At 53.0% G+C, this 17,531-nt stretch overlaps 2 protein-coding genes across 6 annotated transcripts in view; both read left to right on the top strand.

The window, feature by feature from the left end:
- The first annotated feature begins 10 nt into the window (after positions 1 to 10).
- znf609a (zinc finger protein 609a) lies at positions 11 to 15,884 on the top strand. Its single transcript, XM_076028726.1, has 9 exons — positions 11 to 373; positions 5,022 to 5,970; positions 7,730 to 7,961; positions 9,094 to 9,181; positions 9,810 to 12,033; positions 12,579 to 13,011; positions 13,907 to 14,248; positions 14,836 to 14,914; positions 15,136 to 15,884. The coding sequence occupies exons 2-8, from the start codon at positions 5,170 to 5,172 to the stop codon at positions 14,907 to 14,909; spliced, it is 4,194 nt and encodes a 1,397-aa protein (XP_075884841.1). The 5' UTR covers positions 11 to 373; positions 5,022 to 5,169; the 3' UTR covers positions 14,910 to 14,914; positions 15,136 to 15,884.
- An 872-nt stretch (positions 15,885 to 16,756) lies between these two features.
- gramd2ab (GRAM domain containing 2Ab) overlaps positions 16,757 to 17,531 on the top strand; it is a 12,520-nt gene continuing 11,745 nt past the window's right edge. For all 5 annotated transcript variants that reach the window (XM_076028729.1, XM_076028728.1, XM_076028727.1 and 2 more), the window contains exon 1: positions 16,757 to 17,015. The gene's annotated coding sequence lies outside the window, so the exon portion shown is untranslated. The remainder of the gene's footprint in view (positions 17,016 to 17,531) is intronic.

The following is a 17,531-nucleotide window of genomic DNA, read 5'->3' as shown; positions in this document are numbered from 1 at the left end:
GTACCCAAGAGCCATTTAGCCCCACGGTGCTGTTTGTCTGTCTGTTACCGTCTGTGCGTCCCTTCACTGGAATATCATTTATGTGGAAACTCTGGGATTAGCGCATCCGCTCATGGAATACCTGGGATTAGTTTCCTCTCCGTCCAGGGCCGAGAGTTGAGGCCTAAACATCGGCCTTTCCCGCCGCCGCCGAGCCGTTTTCTCCGGGATGTGACCGTGTGATGGCTGCGGTCCAGTGAACTGGGGAGCACGTTGACTGGTCCGCCTGTTTAATCCACCAGCTTCTTTGGGCTCACCGCAAAGCTTCCACCGGGTTCGTCGGAACCTATGGAGTGTACGTGAAGGTTGGGTCGGAAAGAGCTTTCAAACGGGGGTAAGTGAGCGAGTTGTGTTCGGCTACTCTCGGTGGATTCCGGGGCCACTTTGCTAGTTGAAACGCGGGATAGCCTGCTAGCTATCCCGGAGGTTAGCTCGGCGGGCTAGCTGCTGCCTTTGTCTAGGGAGATAGGGGAGCTAAGGGCCGTACGTCCATTTTCGGACACGTCCCCGTATGACCCCCTTTTCATTGTTGTTTTAAAACTCGTAACACGTTTTGTTGGCACTTGATGGTAACCTGTCGACGGTTGGTTTGTAATACTTGTGCAGTGACTGACCCCACGTCATGTTTGTTCCGTTTCCGAGTCTGTATGGAATGTGTTCCACCGCTCACGTCGACCAGTTTTGGTATTAAGCGCCTGTAAATACACCACAACTCCTGGACGACTTCTGGAGTCAACTGTAAAACCCCCAACCCCCATGCGGTCTGTTATTGTTGTAGTTTTTCGTTGAACTACACAAAAAGCGGACAAAAGTCGCAGTGTTTGTGTATAGAGCACACGTTTGTCCGATAATGGATCCATGGGTTTGACAGGGAGGCTTGAAAGCGCCGCAGCGGTAATTGTTCATCACACGACAAACTGGACGTGAGGTCAACAGTTATGTAAACGACACGTACGGCATTGTACACGAGTCGCCGTGTCCACTTACGTGTGTACAACCATCGTGCTCTTAATTGCAACATGCGCCTCTTGGAAGTGGCTTGTTTTCCTGGTGCTAACTTGCAGTCGGAGAACAGTGAAATGTCGCCGAACCGCACTGCGTCCGATAATGGATCTCGTTAGCTTCGTAGCGGGCCACGGCGGGCCTCTTGTACTGGTTTGGACTAGTCCCGTTTCGTTACTCGATTTCAGACCTCTGAAATAAAACCACAGCGTTGACTCGAAGCTGGTACTTTAATTTTTAAGCCGTCACTAGATGTTGGAGGCAGGATGTCGGCGTGAGCGCTAGCTCCGACCCGGGGCCGTCGGTCCCGTCCCCGCTAGCCCTTGCTGACGATTATGTCAGCTAATATCAGCTATTTATGCTAACTCCGTGAAACTAATATGTTTTCTTATGACTCTAAGTTGCATATAAATGTATTAATTACTCGTCCAGCTCTCAAAGCTTCACCGCTGTTTTGTCATTTCTGCCTCGCTGCTGTCCTGGCAAACCTCAAGACACAGTTAGCATTAGCGGAGTTAGCTTTGCACTCAGGCTAACCTGGCGATGTAATTATCCGCTGAACCTGGTTGAACTTTCTCTCAAGCTCTTGCACAACTACTATAATAGTTAAGTTTTTGTTGTTGTCGGTGTACCAGACTGATATGCAACACCAAATAACTAAATAGCAATCCTGCCATCGTGGGATTTACACCGAGGCCCGTGCTTGTAGCTACTATGCTAAAAGAAAAAAAAGAAAAGAGGAAATGTATTTACAGCTGTTTGAGTTTCTTGTCAGATGTGTAAACCTATTCAAGTAGGTGTATCTTGATTCTTGTTAGCTATTGGTCTGCTTCCTATCTCTGTAAACAATTCTCCACTGTGATTTTAAAGCCAGTGTTGAAGGCAGAAAAGGGGGGGCACAATGAGCATGAGCAATTCTTGTTTGTGTTTTCACTGTTCGAAGCTCTGCTTAGAAAGTTGAAGACGGTCACTGTCTCGTTACACGTCACATCTTGGCCTTTTCCTCTGGGACGCATACTCAGCAGCCTATTTCTCGATTCTTTTGCAGGTAGTTGTGGACAACAGTTGTTGCAGTTATGGGCCTTAGAGTTACATTCTGATGGCTCAGGTTGTAGGGCAGAAAGTCTCTCAGCCAAAACTCCAAGAATAAAAAAACAAACACAAAATACAGCCGGAGTTGCAACTGATGAAAGGAAATTGACTATTACAAAGCTTTTTTCCCTCCTCTAAGCACTGAAAAATGTAAACACGAGTGGTGAACCGCAGTAGAGGAGAAAGCTGGTCTGAAGTCATTCATGTGACTGCACTTAGCCAATCGTATACGCCCATATGTCAACGAAGGCACCTTGTGGCCAGGTCCAAGAGTGAGCGGTCGCTGTGAGAAGAAGTTCTCATTTATCAGCAACGTTGTCCTGAAACACATCAGATGATGAAAGTGAGGAGAGAGAGGAGATGGCCCGTAATCCCCGTCCTGGGCGCCTGAACCATCCTGTTGCTGAAGGCCCGTGTCAGCTGGCTCAAGGTGCAAGAGATAAGATCATACGGTGTCACATTGATTGTCTCGCGAGTTGAAGTTTGAGCGGTGGGGAAACATGCAACGGGTGTGGGTTCAAAATTTTACTCATCGAGACGAGTGTCAGTTCAGTGGTTTTGAATCCGGAACGTTCTTGTTGCCTACCCAGCCTGATAGAAGACTAAAAAAAAAAAAGCTTTTTCTTTGTTTGTTTCATTTTTGCACCTGTACGTGAGCGGAGTTGGAACCAGTAGCTAAATCGGTGATGTTTTGAGCAGAACCTCATCTTGACAAAGGAAAAAGTGCTCATAATCTACAAGCATTTGACATTTCTCCCTCACAGGTGTTTAAAGGTGCCATTTTTGTTCAAATAAAATGCCTGGTCTTTTCACAGAGAAATCAAACTAGGGCTGCAATTAACAACTTTTTTGATTGTTGACTAGTCATTGAAACAATCAAAACAAAAGAAACCTTTTTTTTACGTGTTAAGGTTGAAATGCTCCCAGGCGTTTTGTTTTTTCCTTCAGACACAGTGGTGTTACATCGGCCACTGCCATTTTACTGTGTTTTAAAGTCGCTTCCCAGTTGCTATTGAGCGTACACAACTCTGCGGAATTATTCGCTACTTGGCAACTCAGCTCTGGAAAAACAATCTTATTTCTCCTCCACGTTATGAAAAGGCTGGAGGTGGTTTTCATCTCATTGGAAATGGAGCCAACTGACCTTGTTGGACAGTCAGTCAGTCAAGTTTGTTTAAGGCTAAACCAGTCGTGTTCCACTGTTTCAGTCGGTAGCACTCCGTAGTCGGTTGGCGTTCACACTATGGAACTGAAGATGCTGGCAAAATTTTATGTTAGTTTACATTACAGTGAAAATTACCATCAGGCCAAAGATATTATGGTGGAACAGAATAAACCAAAATGCAGCAATTGTTGCGGCAAATGCTGGAAAGACAACAAAGTGGATTTAGGGGATTCCTGATCCGGATTTGAATCGGTAGTAACATAAAATATGAAGGTTTTGTGTTGTCACAGCAACAATGTGTGTTTGTTGTTGCTCAATTGGTTTTAAAACATGTGGTTTACAAAAAAAAGTATAATTCTGGAACGAGTACTGAAACAAACAGCGTATCGAACTTGGCATCGTATCAAAATATTCTGAATGGTTAGCCAGCCCTGTTTTTGTGACAGAAGTGGTGACTCTGGAACTCCCCCCCGGAGGCTGGCAGACAGAGCAGCTCAGCTCTCACCAAGACGGTTTCACATCGTTACAGAGGTGATTTCTGTGCCGTGAAAAAATAAAGAAAAGACGGTTAGATTTATGGTTTTGGGAGGTAGAGCTCGGGAAAGTCTTAAAGACTCCGCAGCAGGTTTTTATTGCTGCTGTCAACATCTCCCGGCGCTCCCCGACTTCGACCGCTCCCCTCCTGACCCGTGAGAGCGGCAGGTGAGCTCCCGGCACTGAAACAGGAAGTGGTGCTGTGACAGCTGCGGCTAGCTGCAGGCCATAGCGCTCTCACTTTGACTCCTCGGTGTTGCTGCTGCGGTCGAGCAGCCAGAGCGACGGAATCGCAGGGTAATACCGCTCTGACGGCATCTGCACCCGCAGGGAGCAGATGTTTGTGGCGATACGACAAACCTGCGTGTTTGAAGCTGCGAGGCTACAGAGAGAGGAAAATCCCTCAGTACGGGAAAAGAGTGGAACCTGCACACTTGCGTTTTACATCATTGCGCTCCGGTCATCTGATGGAATGGTTTCAAACTGAGACATCAGCTTGTTCCCCGTTCAAACCAACACTTTAAACAAAGTGCTAAGCTCCCCGCCGCCCCCTCATGGTCGCGTTTTGGCCCGAAAATTTCAGACGGTGCAAATAGCTTTTCCATATAAATGGCGAATGTGTCACCAGTAAATTTGACAATTTAATCTATTTGTACTTTGATCAAGTATATTTTAGTACTGACAAAACTTTGGATCACGGGTGCAGCCGGAACAGGCTGAACAGAGACGTGACGGCAGAACTCTTCAGTTAGACGCCTTCGCATTTTACGACGAGCCAATTGGATCGCTTGCCTGTGTGAATAGTCCTGTCAATGCCAGGATCAATGCCGGTTTGCTGGAGGCCAAAGTCGGCGCTGCTGCTGCTCCTGTGGAGTCTGCAGGTGTCTGAGGCTGGAGACTCTCATCGCACCTGTTAGCATGGCACAATCTGATGTTGGAGGGTGGGAGGTTGCTGTGCTCCTTTTCTTTCTTAAGAGCCTGTAGGGGGCGCTAGATGAGAGCTGGTCTTGAGTGCCATAACCTCATCAGTGCAATCTTAATGCAAGCAGCAATAACTGTCTGGGTCCAGGGAAACAGGACGTCATGTTTTGCCAACTTTATGTCTTGTCATTATTATTTATTATCATCATTATCGGGAAACCAATCCGTTTTCGTTGCGAGTCTAACATTTCGCCTGACCCACCTGCAGGAGGCGATGTGGGGAGCAGGGAGGAGGCGCGGGGTCCAGCCCTGAGGAGGCGTCCTGCGGCTGGGAGGAGCTCGCGGCCCTCCTGCGGCCCGCCGCCCCCCTCCACCGCCCACCCCCCCCTGCGGCGCTCCGGGTCGCTCCTACTAAGATGTCCCTCAGCAGCGGCCCTGCAGGCGGCAAAGGTGTGGACTCCAACGCCGTGGACACGTACGACAGTGGCGATGAGTGGGACATCGGCGTGGGCAATCTGATCATCGACCTGGACGCCGATCTGGAGAAGGACAAGCTAGAGATGTCGAGCAGCAAGGAGGGAGGGGCGGCGGGCATGGCAGCCCCTCCCAGCGCCGTGGCGGCGCTGCCGGACAACATAAAGTTTGTGAGTCCCGTGGCTGCGGCGCAGGGCAAAGAGAGCAAATCCAAATCCAAGCGCAGCAAGAACTCGAAGGAGAGCGTCAAGGCGCCGCCCCCAGACGGAGCCAAGAAGGAGGTTCAGGGGCGGGGCCCCGCCGAGCCACCGCCACCCCCACCGCCGCCCCTGAACCCCGGCCCCGCCCCCGCTAGCAAGGGAGGTGACAAGTGCAGTAAATCGTCCCGGACGCTTCCCCCCTCCTCCGCCACCGCCGGCGTCAAGAAGGAGAAGGAGGGGCCCGCCGTCAAGGCCAAGAAGGACAAGGCCGAGGGGGCGTCGCCGGGGGGCCTCGGCGCCGACAAGGAGGCCGTGGCCGCCATGGTGCCCGTTGGGGCCCCCCGCAGCTGTGGCGCCGGCGGAGGCGGCGGCCCTCCCTTTGAGGGCCAGCAGCAGCAGAACGCCGACCTGGCGGCGGCGGAGCACCTGGGCAACGTGGCCCTGGAGCCGGTAGGCCCCGGGCAGCCCGTCGCCATGACGACCGAGCTGGAAGAGATGGACGGCGGAGACGGCCGCGGCCTGAAGAAGGTGGTCAGTGTGAAGGTGAGTGTGTGTGTGTGAGAGAGAGCGTCAATAAGTTGTTTCCCTGTGGTCAGCGCTGCTGATTTTTTTGGTTCCCCAAATAGTGTGCCAGGGCGGTGTGGTCCACAGTCACATGATTACAGGAGAGGGACAGTGTTCAGATTGATGATTGTGTTCTTTCTGTCAGCTGCTCACATCGTTTCCCTGCTTTCTTCTTCTTCTTCTTCTTCTACTTCTGCTTCTTCTTCTTCTGCTTCTTCTTCAAAAAAAATCTTTTTCCTCCCCTCGTCCTCCTCCTATAGCAACAGACATGGAGGAGATCAGCCTGCTTACCTCATAACTTTTGTATTGTTTATTTCCCCCCTTTTCCTCTTGCGCAACTGAGACTCAACAGCATTGTGTGTCGTAGTCGCACCTTGCTGCGGGCCAAATCTTTTCCTGTGTGAAAGTGCTCTCGGTCTGTCTATCTGTCAGTCTGTGCTTCCATGCGTGCACTTATATGACAAATATCAGTAGTCTGCGGTAGATGATGGAACCGGTCAGGGCCGCCCCGGTATCCCTCCAGTCTCACCTTGGCCGGTCAGTTTGCCCTCAACCAAAGTGACGGATGAGACCTCCCCTAACCCAGCCAGGCTCTGATCATGTCCGGTCCGGTCCAGTCCAAACTTAACCTCAGTTCAGTTCATGTCCAGTGTGACGTATTCTGCTTCTGAAGAAACAGGAAGTGACAACACAGATGGTTCACAACCCTGAGCTGTGGATAAAGAACTGACTCCACTCATCACCCCGTCATTCCAGATTAATCCGGTCCGGTCCGATCTGATCCAGTGCCTTTTTTCCTTGGTATTGTTTCAGAACGTGACCCGTCCAATCAGTGTGCTTAGAGGAGGAGAAAGAGGCGGAGCTAGAGCCATAGTGTACCATGTTGAGCAACGCAGGAAGGAAACGCTTGGCTTTTGTTGGCGCCGCTAGTTGATTTCTCCTATCACATTCAAGTTCCGAGCCAGAGGTCCCGCCCCCTTTGCAGATGTTTCCCCCCCTCTGCAGATGTTTCCACTGGGAGAAGAGCCCTGGTTTCCCCTCTCTCTCTTTGGTGACCCGTCCTCTCATTTCTGACATTCCTCACATTCTGTTTTCCTTTCCTGAGGAATGCAGGAGGAAGAGGCCGAGTCACCCTCAGAGATTTGCTGGTGTCACAGGAGCACTGTGGGTTTGCTGTGGCGGGAGATCCTGGAAGGAAGTTCCCCCCTATTATGAGATGCGTTTCAGGGACAGTTTGGGGAGGATTCTGCCTGACGTCAGAGCTCCAGTGGCGGGGAGGGGGGCGTGGTGGTGATGTTGTGGCAGGGGTTGCTCGGGTGCCGCCCACTCTGAGACCAGCGGCAGGATGAGAAACCCTGCGACATACAGTGTCAGAGGACGCAAACAGCAGCAGTAAGACAACTGCTGCTGTTTGCGTCCGGAAGGTGCATTTTTCCAATCGGATGGCAGTGCAGCGTTTCACCATCAGGTGGCGCTGTTTTTGAGGCTCCACTGGACTTGATGAGTTGTGACGTGACACACATGACGTGTGTGTGTGTGTGTGTGTGTGTGTGTGTGTGTGTGTGTGTGTGTGTGTGTGTGTGTGTGTGTGTGTGTGTGTGTGTGTGTGTGTGTGTGTGTGTTGAAATGATGTGTACGTGTCTCTTTTAAAAAAAAAAAAAAAGTCCAATTGTCACATGGTGTCGTCCTCGTACAATCAATCGTCACGTCCTGAAAATCCTCCCCTCTCTCTCTCCAGATGGAGTCTCCGGTCTCCACCCCGGCCCCGCCCCCTCTCCACCTGCTGGCGCCCGTCGCCAACGCCAACAGCGACATCTCGTCGCCGTGCGAGCAGATCATGGTCCGCACGCGCTCGGTGGCGGTGAACACGGCCGACGCGGCGCTGGCCACCGAGCCGGAGTGCCTGGGGCCGTGCGAGCCGGGCACCAGCGTCAACCTGGAGGGCATCGTGTGGCAGGAGACCGAGGACGGTGAGTTCACTGGTCATCCAGCACTCCGGGGGGCGCCACCGTCACGTGGGTCCTGACACGCTGGTTCCAAGCCTTGTCCTTCCTCCTTCTCTTCCTCCTCCTTCTTCTTTTCCTCGTCCTCGTCCACCTCCTTCCTCCACTTCCTCCTACTCCCCCTTGCTGCTGCTCATCCTCCTTTTTATTATTTCTCCTTCTCCTCCTCCTCTTTCTTTTCCTTCTCCACCTCCTTTCTCTACTTCCTCCTACTCCCCCTGGCTGCTGCTCCTCCTTTTTTTTATCCTTTCTTCTCTTTCTTTTCCACCTCCACCTCCTTTCTCCACTTCCTCCTCATCCACTGGCTGCATCTCCTCCTCCTTCTTTTCTTTCTCCACTTCCTCCTACTCCTCCTTCTCCTCCTTCTTGAACTTTTCCCCCTCTACCTCCTTACTCCACTTCCTCTTACTCCTCCTCTCTCACTCCTCCTGGCTGCAGCTCCTCCTCCACCGTCTCCTCTCAGCCTCAAGCACCAGAAGGTTTGAGAGACCCGAGTAGAGACGCACAACAAGTCGTCGTCATTTTAAATCGCTCGCTGGCTCAACCCTCAAAACATGTTTAGTCTGAAGGGAAGAAGGAAAAAAAAGCCCTGTCAGTGACTCAGTTCCTCTGGAGCTCCAGCACACAGCGCCCCCTGCCTACAGCAGGCACACCCAGTGGCCACGGTGTGAGCGTGTGGTCTGCCGAGGCGTTGCACCATCTCTCCATGCTGCTGCTGCTGGAGGCACCAACCATCACGCATGTGGGCTCTCTCACTCCCTCTCTCACACACACACACACTCTTTCTAGAGCAGCACGTCGCCGCTATCGTCTCATTGGCTGACAGCGGCGACGCTGCAATGCTGCTCAGTCAGTCTGCCGACATTCACGCGGTCAGGTGGTGCCTGCTGCTTCCTGCTGCAGCAACACCTCCCTGCTGCTGATGCACGCACTGCTCTTGCTGTCTGTCTGTCTGTAAACACAAATGTAACGTGTGTGTGTGTGTGTGTGTGTGTGTGTGTGTGTGTGTGTGTGTGTGTGTGTGTGTGTGTGTGTGTGTGTGTGTGTGTGTGTGTGTGTGTGTGTGTGTGTGTGTGTGTGTGTGTGTGTGTGTGTGTAGGCATGCTGGTGGTAAACGTCACCTGGAGGAACAAGACCTACGTGGGGACCCTGCTGGACTGCACCCGACACGACTGGGCTCCTCCCAGGTGGGCGGCACATCTTCTGTCTTTGGACGTTTAAAACATAACAACAATAATAATGATGATGATAATCATAATGTCATAGCAACATTAAGAGCTCCTATCATATTGCTGAATTACTATACCCACAAAACCTTTTTGTGAATACTGAGCCGCGGATTGTTCCAAACTAACTTAAAAAAAAAAAGAAGCTAAAAATACAGTAACACCCCTTGACTTAAATACTGTAAATACTGTAAATAGACTAGCAGACTTGAATATTCCTCTCTTTTTTCTGTATCACTGATAAAAATACTTTCACAATAAATGTACAAAACCACAATGTTTTGAATTGTAAAACTTCTGATCTGCAAATAAATCAGAAACTTCTCAGCAACAAAATATATTTAATCAGATAAAATAAGAATGTCTTTATTTATCCCACATTTGGGAAATTCGCATGGTACAGCAGCAATACAGTGCAGAGAAGAATTAACAACACACAAAAATTATCTTATTTTCTGGTGGAGATGGAAAATTGACTCGCACTGTCTCAAATTTTAGTGGTCAAAATGTGACCATAGGGAGGCAGCGTGGCGCCTCGAGATAAATCCATACGTCCTCACCCCTTCCATCCTCCTTCTCGTCCCGTCAGGTTCTGCGAGTCGCCCACCAGCGACGTAGAGATGCGTAGCGGCCGCGGCCGTGGGAAGAGGATGCGCCCGGCCAGCAACACGCCGCTCAACGACAACAGCAACTCCTCGGACAACCGAGGCAGCGGCGGCGGAGGCGGCAGCAAGACGCGGGGGGCGGCGGCCAACAGCAAGGGCCGACGCGGCAGCCAGACCGTGGCGGGCGGCGGCGGTGGCGAGGACGTGAAGGCGAGCCCGTCGTCCTCGGCCAAGAGGAAGAGTAAGCCGGCGTCGGACATGGAGCCCACCTCCAGCTCCGAGGACACCAAGGCCTCCAAGAGGATGAGGACCAACTCCACCGGCGGCGGCAGCGGCAGTGCCCTGCAGCTGCCCGCTGGCGCCCGGTCGGACCTGCCGCCGCCGCCGGCGGACCGCGCCTGCTCCTCACCCGTGCTCATTGACTGCCCCCACCCCAACTGCAACAAGAAGTACAAGCACATCAACGGGCTGAAGTACCACCAGGCGCGGGCGCACAACGACGAGGATGTGCGCCTAGACCAGGACGCCGACAGCGAGTACGGCGACGAGCCGGCCCTCCAGCCCGACGGCGGCCCCTGCAACGGCGCCGCCGTCTCGCCGGCCCGCTCGGCCACGCCCAAGGGCCGCGGCTTCGACGCGCCCTCGCCCTCGCCGGGCAAGCTGGCATCGCGGGCAGGGAAGAAGAAGGGCGGGGAGGCGGAGCCCGACGGCACGGACGGCGGCGAGGAGGGGACGTGCCTGACGGATGAGGCCAGCAACGACGGGATGGACGACAGGAAGGCCAAGAAGGCGGCGGCAGCAGGGGGAGGGAAGACGGACAAGGCGGCGGCGGCGGTGCAGAAGGGCTCCAAGCCAAGCCGCCCGCCCACCGCCTCCGCCGGCGTCCCCTCCCCCTACGCCCTGCAGGCCGCCTCCCCCGCCCTGGGCGCCGTGGTGCAGTCGGTGCCCAAGAGCCCGCAGCTGAAGAGCGTCCAGCCCAACGCGGCGCCGCTGGCCGACCCCGCCTCCAGCCCCCCCGGCAGCAAGGACAAGAAGAAGAAAGACAAGAAGAAGAGGGAGGGCGGCGGCAAGGAGGGCGACAGCCCCAAAGCGGGGCCCCGGTCCGGGAGGCCGGAGGAGGGCCGCAGCCCGTACTCGGACTCGTCCGACCCGCTGCTCAACGGCTCGTCGGAGCACCAGAGCCGGCTGGCCAGCATCAAGGCCGAGGCCGACAAGGTGTACAGCTTCTCGGACAACGCCCCCAGCCCGTCCATCGGCGTGGCCAGCCGGATGGAGGCGGGCCTGGCCCCCCCCGGGCACCTCAGCCAGAACGGCGGCGACAGCGCTTCGGTCAAGACGGGCAGCCCCGCCTACTCCGACATCTCCGACGCCGGCGAGGACGGCGAGGCCAAGACGGAGGGGCTAAAGGTCAAGCTGGAGCCCGACCAGGGGCCCCGAGAGGCGGCCAAGAAGGCCCTGTTCCCCCCGCAGGGCCCCGCCAAGGAGGCGCCCTACTCCTACCCCAGCTACGACTCCTATTACTCGCCCGGCTACCCCAACCCCAACCTGGGTGCCGCGCCCGCCGCGGCGCCACCTCTGCACGTGGACACCGCCCAGGTGAAGGTGAAGAAGGAGGAGGAGCAGCCAGAGGTCTGCGAGGAGGTCAAGCTGAAGGTGGAGCCTCAGGACGAGCGCAAGCCGGAGCCGGCGCCCCAGCAGCCCTCCGTCATCCAGCAGCGCTCCAACATGTACGCCCAGCCGCTCTACTACAACCAGTACTACATCCCCCCCTACACGTACTCGCCGGACCAGGCGTACCACGCCCACCTGCTGGCCTCCAACCCCGCCTACCGCCAGCAGTACGAGGAGCGGCAGCGGCAGGCCGACAAGAAGGCAGAGGTCAAGGAGCGGGACAGTGGCGGCATGAAGGAGGAGTGGAAGCAGAAGGCCTCGGTGCCACCCACCCTGTCCAGGGCCCCCAGCCTCACTGACCTGGGCGCCAAGGGCCTCCTCAACCCGGCAAAACCCAAGGAGGCCCCGCCCGCTTCCGAGCAGACTAAGTCGGTCATCATGTCCAAGGGGGAGGAGCCTAAAGCCCCCGCGGCACAGCCGGAGGGCCTGAAGATGAAGCTGAGCGAGGCGGCGGCCCATCACGTGAAGGAGGAGCCCAAGCAGGGGGTGGAGTCAGGGAGGCCGTCGGGCGTGGAGCCCGCCATGTGGTACAGACAGGTAACTGCGCCTTTACTTTTCGGGGCTCGTTCTTTTTTGCCGTCGATTCTTCTTAAAGGTTAAGCGTGTAATGTTTGGAGGTTTTGAGAAGATACAGCGACATCAAGTGGTTAGATTTTAGATCGCAGCACTCTTTCACTCCCATTGCCTCTCCTGTGCTTGCCACTGAGCGACGGTGACCTCCGCACACATACCTAGATATTGATCCACTTTCTTCTTTGTTGGTTTAATTGAGGATGTTCACCCTAAATATAAAATGCGCTGTCAGCCGGCTGGATTGTCCACACCAGGCTTCCTTAGAAATACCTAGAACTATGGCAGTGCAAGATGGCATCTAACTAGGAGCAAGACCCTTACTGCTCTATGTATATTCTTATAAATAAATAAGAACCAGTCTAAGGGTAGGAAAATCAAATTACCTTTATTGTACTGCGAGTATACACTTTTATTAATGTATTGGATGTTAAATAATTACCAATATAAAAAAAAAAAATCATAAATCAAGCCAAATATTACACACTGTGTCCTTTTCACCTCCTCTGCAGGAGCCCGATTCGCGCCTCTGGCCGTACGTCTACCCCAACAAGTACTCGGACGCCGCCAAGCCACAGGAGGATGAGCGGTGGAAGGACGAGCGGGAGCGCGAGCGAGAGAGGGAGAGGGAGAGGGAGAGGGAAAGGGAGCGCGAGCGAGACAGGAAGGGGAAGGAGGAGCGGCAGCGGTCCAAGGAGGCTTTGCTGCAGAAAGAGGAGGCGGCGGCCAAAGAGGCGGCCGAGAGCAGGACTCAGCTGCCGGTGGAGGAGCACCGGGGGCCGGGCAAGGAGCCCCGCCCACCTCACATGCAGTTCTCCTCGCCGCTGGCGCAGCACCAGGGCTACATGCCCTACGTGCACGGACCCTACGCCTACGGCCACGGCTACGAGCCCAGTCACCCCGGGTACAGGGGCATGCCCTCGGTCATGATGCAAAACTACCCCGGTAAGAGGCTAACTTAGCTTAGTTTAGCTCAGATTCAGATTCCTTCATTTTCCCATGTTGCATCAGAGATGCACTACAGAACAAAATTATGATTATGATTAGATACAATTGGTCACAATCAGAAATCATGTTAACAAAAGATGACAAATGATAAAAAGCCGGTCAAAGAAGGGGAGGCAATATAAATATGCATGTCCAAAAATATAGGAATGTAACAATATTAGCTTAGCTTAGCAACAGTTAGCTCTAGGGCTGCAACAGCTTTGATTATTTTAGTCAGGGATGAATTGTTTGATTTTTATTTAATTTTTTTTTTTTTTAATTGATGAATCTGATCACAGTAACATTCATTTTCACCTTTTGATTCATAAAACAAGTCACAGTGCAAATTCAAAGTGCAGAACATCAAACAAAAACAAAGTGAACAGAACTTCCCCCAAAAACAGTCATCTCCATGAACGAGTAATTTGAAAATCTAAATAAATAAATGCAGTAACGAAAAACATACAACTGTATGCCTAACATAGTAGCTTAAAAAAAAAAAGAAGAAACAATAAATTATAATTTATGAAGAAAAAATGTGAATCAATTCTTCCCTGTAGAGGGCGCTCTGCTCCGCATGCTCCACCCTCTGCCAGTCGAGCCTTGAGTGACGTCCTAATTATCGATCGACACAATGATTTGATTATGAAAGTCATTGCCAACGCTTTTAACCATGGATTTCTATGGATTCCTTGTTGTAGCCCCAAGTTAGCTCCCCGCTAGCTAGGTCATTTTTAGGAGTGAAACTCCTCTGATTGGAGCTCATGAATTCTAGGCGCCGCTCACTCCCACTGCTCTCTCTCTCTCTCTCTCTCTCTCTCTCTCTCTCTCTCTCTCTCTCTCTCTCTCTCAGGCTCCTACCTGCCTGCCGGCTACTCTTTCCCGTCATACGGCGGCAAGGTGGCGGCAGCGGCGGCGGCGGCGGCGGCTTTGGCAGGGGAGGAAGGCGAGAAGCCGTCCCGCTCCAGTCCCACGGTGAAGCCGCCCAGCGAGGCCAAGGCCCTGGAACTGCTGCAGCAGCACGCCAGCCAGTACAAGAGCAAGTCGCCGTCCGTCCAGGACAACAAGGCGCCGCACGAGCGGGAGCGGGACGGCGAGCGGCCGCGCTCCTCGCCGTCCCAGCGCATCCTGCCCTCCCACCACCACCTGGGCTACCCGCTGCTGTCGGGACAGTACGACCTGTCCTACGCTTCAGGTGAGGCCGTCGTCGCTCTGCCCGGACATGTGATTTCATTGAGTCACATGACCAGGACCCAAGGGGACAGTCAAAGAGTCTGAGCAGAAGGCAGCAAAGTTTGAACTTCAAGGGACATTCCTGCTGGTTTTAAAGGTCCAGTGTGTAAAGTCTTTAAGGAAGCCCGCCCGACAGCTCATTTCGCATATATTCTTACATATATGAGAAGAGTTCTAAGGGTTGGAAAACCAAATTTCTTTTATTGCACTGCGAGTATACACCTTTATTAATGTATTTATGGGCAGTATGTTCATCAATATAAAAGTTATAAATCAAGCCAAATTTTCCCCGCTGGACCTTTCAGTGTTGCTGTCTGAGGTTGAGTTCAGCTCTGCCCCCTGGAGGAGAAACACTGTAGCTGCACGCAATCCGGGCTGTGCTTTGCTGCAGAGGGGGTGGGGGGGGGAGTGGCAGCAGCCCAATGAGTGTACGCCTCAAGAATGACATCATCACAGTGACCCCTGAGGCCACGTGATGGGAGCGGAGCCACACTGACCCCCCCCCACCCCTCTCTCTCTCTCTCTCTCTCTCTCTCTCTCGTCCCACAGGTCTCTCCTCCTCAGCCATCGTCGCCAGTCAGCAGGCGTCGGCGCCGTCCACGTACACCCCCTCGCGGAGGTGAGAACGGTAAGACACGCCTCCGCCACCCTCACGCTCCCTGTCTCAGGGTGCAGCTCCACCTAGTGGTGGCCTATCGGCAGCAGGTACTGGTGAGCGGCCTGCTCTGTCATCATAGTGACACTTTAAAACACACCGCGCTCGTCCTGTGCTCCTGCTGATTTTGCCTGAATTCTCTTCTTTTAAAATTTTAATTGTGTTCTATGTGTTTATTCCACCTCTTCCCACAGGCACACCTGATTGGCTGACCCTCCGCCGCACCCGAAACCATGTGACCGGCTCACAATGGAAGAAGAAGCGTCTTTATGTTTTTTGACATCAGCTTAATGGTGCTGGTTTGACTCCTCTGCCTGGACACCCACCCAGACATCTGGCCCCGCCCCTCAGGAGGACTGGAGGCCTGCGCCTGGTCCTGCCGGTCCCGGCGGGTGGGTGGGCGGGCAGCACAGGTTCTTGGCTGATGGGGCGTAGACAATGCTGCTGCTGCTGCTGCTGCCGCCCCCGCCGCCGTTTTGGAAGCGGGTCGGACGGTTCTGGGAGTCACTTCCTGTTTCTGCGGAGCCCTCGGACTTTCTCTTGTGGCTCTTTTGGAGCGGCAGACTCGCCACACGCGCTCCTCCCCCCTTACCCCACACCCCCCACCCAGGAAGCACTGCAGGAAGTGAAACTCACTGTGGACGGAGGAGGACGGACCAATCAGAGGGCAGCATTGGGACTGATGCCGCATCCTCAGGCTCCTCAGTGTGTAGCTGTACTGTACTCTGTGTGTGTGCGTCAAGCGTGCGTGTGTGGGCTGTGTGCGCATGTGTGTGTGCGTGCGTGTGTGTGTGTGTGTGCGTGTAAATACTGTACAGAGGAATTATTTTAAAGAGCCTGTTGGATGCTGTTGGTTTCCTACTCTTCTTTTTGTCTGGTAGCCTCTGCCTCTGTTTTTCTACTGTTGTTGATCTGATATTAAACCTGTAGCTGGTGAAAACGGCGTGCCGACCCCCCCGCCAATCATTTCCTCTGTCCACGACGCGTCACAAAAAGGACTCAGCGTGGGTGCCAGGTCAGTCAGCACCTAGTCCAGACTCACAACCAGGTCTGGATGAGGAGATGTAAAGCGACAGGGAGTCGTTTCAAAGTTCAGTCCAAAGTCATGCAGCTGGCGAAGCTCAATTATGACCAATAAATAAAACACATCTTTAGATCTACACCTACAATGTCTAGGGAAGCGAGTCGTCATGTCCACAGCTTGTCACGACCTGTTCCACCACGGCCATTCTGCTTCCAGCTCTTTGCCTCGGAAATATTAAATTTCCTCTTTGATGTTATCACACAAAAATAATAAAGATTTAATAAATATTTCAGGCGTTGACCCCAACACGTTACAACTCCAAAGGCTGCGTTGTAAAGAATGGGTGGAGCGCCCTCTGGTGGGCAGAAGATGTTAACACCCGTCTCATCTTGCATGCTGCTATTTGGGTTTTTTTCTAATGATGTTATAGTTGATTTTTTTTTTTTTTTTTTTTTTTTTTTTTACCCCACCCTGACCTATAAGAACCTATTTATACTATGACTGGAGAATCCAACGAAATACACATTTAAGAATTTTCTGAGGGAAAAAAAATACGATTTGTCTGATAAGGTCAAAGTAAATAACGGGTGACAATACTTTGTTGATGCAAGGAATAATTGTCCTCTCCAGAGCGGTCTGTAGCTTTAAAGTGTAATTGATATTTAGGCCACATGAGGACGCAGCTGTTCGGTTTAAACGTCGCGGCTTCAGTCAAACTGAAGGTCTGCACAAATTAAACAAACATTAAAAAAAAAAAAAAACACACACAACCAATTAGAAAAAATAAGAATAACATGCGGCGGCTTTCCTGTGAAATCCCACTGCCGGCATGCAGCAAGACGCGCGCAGGGGCTTGAGAAACCGGAAGTGAGTGACAACCTTTTATTATGAAGGCTAGGCCACTTCCGGTGCGGTCTCAGTTATAAGCCCCAGTCGTAGGAGGAGCGGCGCGGCCCTGGTACTCAGTCCCGGTCGACCGGACGGACGGACAACCTGCTCCTCCTTCCTCCTCACCCCGGCGGACCTGGTTCAGGACGGACATGCGTTCAGGTGAGCCTCCTGAAAGGCGTCTAACGAGTGCGCGCGCCGTGATGACATCACTGATGGTGCTGGTGACCGTGATGTTGCTCGGTCTGTGGGCCTCCAAGAGCGGCAGCACCGGGATTCGGGTCCGGTTTCGGGTTCGGGTTCGGGTCCGGTGGCTCCGCAGTCACAGTCTCCTGAGGGACGCGGATTGTGGGTTCGATCCCAGCTCGCCCCCCCCTCATCTGACTGAGCTCCTAAACGTTTTGCCATAGTTCAATTCAGAACACATGGACAGCAAATTTTTTTTGCAGTCAATTGAAATAGATTTTGCTTGTGTGGTTGGGAAATATGTAATTTTTGTTTCTGCCTGTATTTAGAAAATGTCAAATTTTCCCTCCCTTGACTTGGAGATGGAGAAGATGTATCTTCCCTCCATCATGATGGAAGCAGGTGGAGGAGCTTCACCGGCAAAGAGACAGAAACACAACAGCTACAGTCTCTAGAAATCACAACCCGAGGATTCTTTTCATTTATTATTAT

The sequence above is a fragment of the Nelusetta ayraudi genome, unplaced genomic scaffold, assembly GCF_046127955.1.
Source record: "Nelusetta ayraudi isolate G7.1 ecotype Tasmania unplaced genomic scaffold, CSIRO-AGI_Nayr_v1 ptg000026l, whole genome shotgun sequence".
Classification (NCBI taxonomy): Eukaryota; Metazoa; Chordata; class Actinopteri; order Tetraodontiformes; family Monacanthidae; genus Nelusetta; species Nelusetta ayraudi.
The sequence above is the reverse complement of the archived record's forward strand: the minus strand, read 5'-3'. Positions and strand labels throughout refer to the sequence as shown.